Genomic DNA, 5268 nt, shown 5'->3' with positions numbered 1-5268 from the left:
CAATAGTTTTGCGAGATCTCACAATGCTTTTGCAAGATCCCGCAATACTTTTGCGAGATCCCGCAATACTTTTGCAAGATCCCGCAATAGTTTTACAAGATCCCGCAATACTTTTGCAAGATCCCGCAACACTTTTGCGAGATCCCGCAATAGTTTTGCGAGATCTTGCAAAAGTATTGCGGGATCTTGCAAAAGTATTGTGAGATCTCGCAAAACTATTGCGGGATCTTGCAAAAGTGTTGCAGGATCTTGCAAAAGTATTGCAGGATCTTGCAAAAGTATTGCAGGATCTTGCAAAAGTATTGCGGGATCTCGCAAAAGTGTTGCGGGATCTCGCAAAAGTATTGCAAGATCTCGCAAAAGTTTATTTTTTGCGAGATCTGGATACTGGATACTTTTTTTCCCCTCCATGTCCCTTTAGGGGCTCTGTATCTATTTGAGCAGAAGAATAAAGAGCACAGGAAAGGGACAGCAGCTTATACAGTATATATGGAGATTGGTTCTACTTGCAAAGGGGCACTAAATATTCAGTGAGACCCATTTGTCCAACACCCATGAACTTTGAGGGGAATCCGAAGTACCGGAGGGAGAACATAGAAGAAATAAGCAAATAAAGACCTTCTTGCTGCAAAGCCGCGGTCTGCTCCACCATCAGCCTCTGCTGAGTAAATACATGTAATATATTTAATACTGGATTTTCCCTCTAAGAGATCATAAAGCTGCAATGCCAGCTGCCTTTTAAGGCTTTTTATACGTCTTTACCAGCAGCCAGCTCTACACACCAGGTTTGCTCCCTTTGATGGTTCATTCTGGATAAAACCAACCAGACTCATGCAACTGAAACCTAAACAGAAGCAGATTCACTGATGATTTAAAGGTTATGTAAAATATACATAGCAATGCAAAAGCTCTCAGGTAAATCCAACTCACAGAACACATGACTATTTAGTTCTTACTATAAGTACAGATAGTAGTTCAGGACTTCTGTTTAACATACAAGCCCAGGAGGTATTTGAGTTAGGCTGGCTCTAAATGTAGTTTTTTTTAGAGGTTTTACTTTCCTTTTGATCGTAGAGGCACAAGAGTTAATTACAGTTTTTAAAAGCTTAATGTTAGAGTCAGACATTCTGATGTCAGCATGGTGCAGCAGATTAAATAGAAAACATTCAAAGTGTTTTAGATGAGAAATTGACACATCATCACATCTCTACAGAGGTAAGACCTGCAACGTTTAAAGGAATTGTTCAGGATGTTTTATAAACTACGTTTATAGAATATATTTCAAAAGGTTTAAAGCAGCTATCTAACCTAAAGTAGGAAATTACTTTTCGTTTGTTTGGCATCGACAGATAAGCTGATGCTGGAGGCTGAAGCTAATGTAATGCACAACTGTTATCCAATTTTAGAAAAGATACTGCAACAAATATATGGTTAATAGGAATAAGACAAAGATTTGACTGTTCTGATCATAAAAGGAATATTTTAAAACCAGCTGCTTAAATTTTAACTAATAAACTTTTGCTAAGAACTCTTGTGTCCTGTTTATTATGTCAAGGACTTTAGGGTAATGGGTTCAAGAAAGTTTCAGCTGAAGGGATCCCAGCCAGATGTGTTTGAGGCCATTCAGACGAATGCCAACTAGCAGCTTATTCACACCAATCACCATTTTCTACCACTATGTAAAAAAGAAGAGTTAAAAATGAATGAAAAACACTATAAACTATAGTTTATGGCAGATATCCTTGGACTGGAGATGCCTCACAGGTTCTGTTCTCAGCACGTGTTTCACACAGGAAGATAATTAGTGATGCGTAGCTTCCTACTCTTATTTCCTGTGAAAATAATCTGGGAACATCTGAGGGTGGGACAGCTTTCATTGAAGCCACAAAAACAACCAAATGGTTTTTACGTCTTGGACCAACTCTGGCTAGCTGTCAGCTTTAGCCTCCAGGATTTATTAATCTGGATTTATAATGAATGAAAATAAGAAAGACTAGCTGCTTAAAATTTTACAACGGGAGCTTAATCCAAAAATATTGAACCACCCCTTTACAAAAATCTGGACCTTTGAAATAGATCAAGGGACACTGCTTTACGTTATTGTTAGTAGGATAAATATCTCCTCTATGTACACTCTTTCATAGGGGAGACCCTAAATCCAGGTCTTTGAATGCATCAGCCTCGCCGTGTGGGACATTCTGGTGCATCTTCTGATGGCTCCTCAGGTTGGATTTGCTAGAGAAGCTTTTGCTGCACAGCAGGCAGGTGAAGGGCTTCTCTTTAGTGTGTATTCTCTGGTGACAGAGGAGCTGGGTGGACACGCGGAACGCCTTTCCACATGTCAGGCACTGGTAGCGTTTGGGCTCTGTGTGAATACGTCGGTGGTTTTTCAGAGCCATCAGGTTGGTGAACTTCTTATGGCATACTGAGCAAAAGAAGCAGCCCGTCTTGTGGCTGTTTTTGTGGTTGAGCAGCGAGCCAGGGTGGCGGTAGGTGCGACCGCAGTGCTCACATACATGGCTTTTATCCTCTGAGAGAGAGGATTCCCCAGTCTGCAGGTCAGTGTTGTCTGGATTATCCTCCAAACGGGGCAGAACTGTTTCCATGGACTGGTTTAATCCTGAGTGTGAGTAGATGTTGCTCTCAGCTGGATCCTCCATATCCTGTTGATGGGAGCCCTGAGCTGCATGGTGCAGGGTATGATGCTCCTGGTAGCTGGCTGTGTTGGGAAAGCTCTGCAGACACAGGCTGCAGACCACAGGCCGGTTCTTGAAATGCACCTTCATGTGGCTCTGCAGGTGTGCCGACACACAAAAGGTTTTTCCACATTCGGGGCAACATTGGCGCCTCACCTGGGAGTGTAACTGCAGACTGAGAGGGTCGGGGAATGTCTGCAGACACAAAGTACATGGATAAAGATCTTCAGAGTGGGACTTCTTGTGATTGAGGAGGGATCCGGCGTGGCGGTAGGAGCGCCCGCACAGGTCACACCTGCATTAGAATCAGAGTGAACATTCAAAAAGACATGAAAACTCAGACAATTCAAGGTAAAAGAAACCATCTATACTCACTGAGGATGAATACAGAAGCTGACATTTATCAATATTAAATTAACCAGCGCGTCTTAAAGCCGGGGAGTGACGTCTGATCGCCATGTTTATTTCTGGTTTTTTTTACCCGTTTACCAGGGACACTAACATATATATCTGTGTTAGTATAAATTGAGTCCATTTGATGTAACATGGAGGAAGAAAAGCCTTTTAAGCTAAACTAAATAATCATCTCAATTTTCAATTGCTAATGCTGCTTTGTTAAACTTGGCTGCTTTTCACTCGTCTGCTTAGACCTGCTTGGACCTTCCTTAAAGGAATGAACCAGTCAGGCAAAATAAGTTTCTAAACTCAGAGAGACCACTATTTTATCCAGGGATACAGAGACAACTTACCTAAAAACAGTTTTAAATCCAAACTTAAGGCACTGAGTTACTAGAAGTAGAAAAAAACTAAAATTTGTTCTCTTTTCTCAAACTGGTTCTGCAAAAAACCAAAATAGGATCCAGCTGGACCCAGGCACTAGGATCATATAATACTACGGGACCCAGACTGTAATTCCTGGATGGAAACTGAGTTGAAAAGCAGCCAAAGTGTGAAGAAAGACATGAAGCACCCCTGAGAAAGTCCTGAAGAACTTTTTATGCAAAAGATCTGGTTCCTCCAAGGCATAGCTTAAAGAAATAAAGGAGTGCTTTAATACTTTTAGCACTGCTAACATGTTCACTGAAGACATCATGTTTTTGATCAAACCATCAGATATCAGGGCGGTGCCTCTAACTGACCATAGCTGTGCTGATTTTACAGTGAGACTTAACTCACATGAAGCTCTTGGGCTCCTGGACTCCAGAAGGCCTGTTGACCCCCTGACCTCTGTGACAGCGATGTGTCCTCTGGCCAAAGCTGCCCTGGAAGCTCTTGCCACATGAAGCACAGCTGAAGTGACTCAGCGCCCGACTGTGGACCCGCTGGTGGTTCTGGAGGACGCTGGCGAGGCGGAAGGCCTTCCCACATGTGAGACAAGCATACTTTTTCTTCTGAGTGTGGATTCTTGTGTGACTGCGTAAAGCCATCAGGTTGGTGAAGGGCTTGGAGCAAAAGGTGCAGCTGAAATGTCCCGTCTTGTGTGTGTTTTTGTGGTTCAGCAGCGAGCCGGCGTGACGGTATGTGCGATGGCATACGTTGCATCTGAAAGGACGCTCCTCTTCACCGGGAGAGGCGTTTTGTTCTGAATCCCTGTCATCTGATGACCCATCACAAGCATGAGCCATCAGCTGGCTAACAGACAGGAAGGCCTTCTTACACGTCTTGCATGTAAAGTTTCTGCATCTGCGGCCTGTTCTGCCTAAAGCCCCTTTCTTTCTAAACTCAGCGCAGACATGAGTCAATAGCTGCTTCTTTACTCTAAACCCTTTTCCACACTTCTGGCATAAGTGCTTCTTAGATGCAAAGTGGCTCCGCAAGTGGTTCTTCATGGCTAACTGGTTGGAGTACGTGTTTGTGCAAATCGAACAGTAATATTCGCCTGTTTTATGGGAGTTTCTGTGATTGACCAAACTTCCAGCGTGGCGATACGTTCGACCACACTGGTCGCAAGAATAAGGTCGCTTGTCATTCTCATCTTTTCCTTTTTCTGCCTGCCCCTCCGTCTGCCGCATCTGATCTTCAGCTTTCTGATCCTGATCCGGGTCTGAAGCTGGCATTCTTTCATCTGCTCTGCTGCCATTACTTGGCATGAGTGCCTGGGTCTGACTGCTGAGGTCCTGGATCTCGCCTTGGTTCTCTTTATGCCTTCTCAGGTGGTTCAGGAGCTGCTTCTGGATTTTAAAGGCTTTCCCACACTCATGACAGGCATGCCTGTGGAAAGAAATATACTGTAGTTAGAGCTACCTTCTTAAAAGATGGATTGTTTTTCTCTAAATTTTGATTATGGATTACAGCAAATTACACCAAATCAAGATTTTTTTTTTTACTTTTAATTGGAAAAAAAGAAGAATTTCTAAAACAGAAATTTTATTTTGTTGCCCATACATCTATGAGGAAGACCTCTGATTTCACAATTGTCCTGCAGTCAGTATTTAGGCCCATTGTGATATCTGCGTCAACTCAGGGCACACTACATTTTTAGGATCAGGTAATCTGTCTATTAGGGATGCACGATATTGGGATTTTGGCCGATATCCGATATGCCGATATTTTAAAACTCATGTAGCCGATA

General features: G+C 42.9%; 1 protein-coding gene across 3 annotated transcripts in view; it reads right to left on the bottom strand.

Annotated features, from left to right (window-relative positions):
- Positions 1–393: 393 nt before the first annotated feature.
- The window catches only part of LOC107089539 (zinc finger protein 646-like), a 13962-nt gene continuing 9087 nt past the window's right edge, over positions 394–5268 (bottom strand). For 2 of the 3 annotated variants that reach the window (XM_015382391.1, XM_015382389.1), the window contains exons 3-4: positions 3873–4907; positions 394–2991 (exon numbers count right to left, since the gene is read on the bottom strand). In XM_015382391.1, coding sequence (XP_015237877.1) covers positions 2139–2991; positions 3873–4907 — 1888 coding nt within the window. In that variant the 3' untranslated portion in view covers positions 394–2138. The remainder of the gene's footprint in view (positions 2992–3872; positions 4908–5268) is intronic. The other variant, XM_015382392.1, reaches the window with a different exon arrangement.

This window comes from Cyprinodon variegatus, unplaced genomic scaffold (genome assembly GCF_000732505.1).
Source record: "Cyprinodon variegatus isolate N-32 unplaced genomic scaffold, C_variegatus-1.0 Scaffold256, whole genome shotgun sequence".
Lineage (NCBI taxonomy): Eukaryota > Metazoa > Chordata > Actinopteri > Cyprinodontiformes > Cyprinodontidae > Cyprinodon > Cyprinodon variegatus.
The sequence above is the reverse complement of the archived record's forward strand: the minus strand, read 5'-3'. Positions and strand labels throughout refer to the sequence as shown.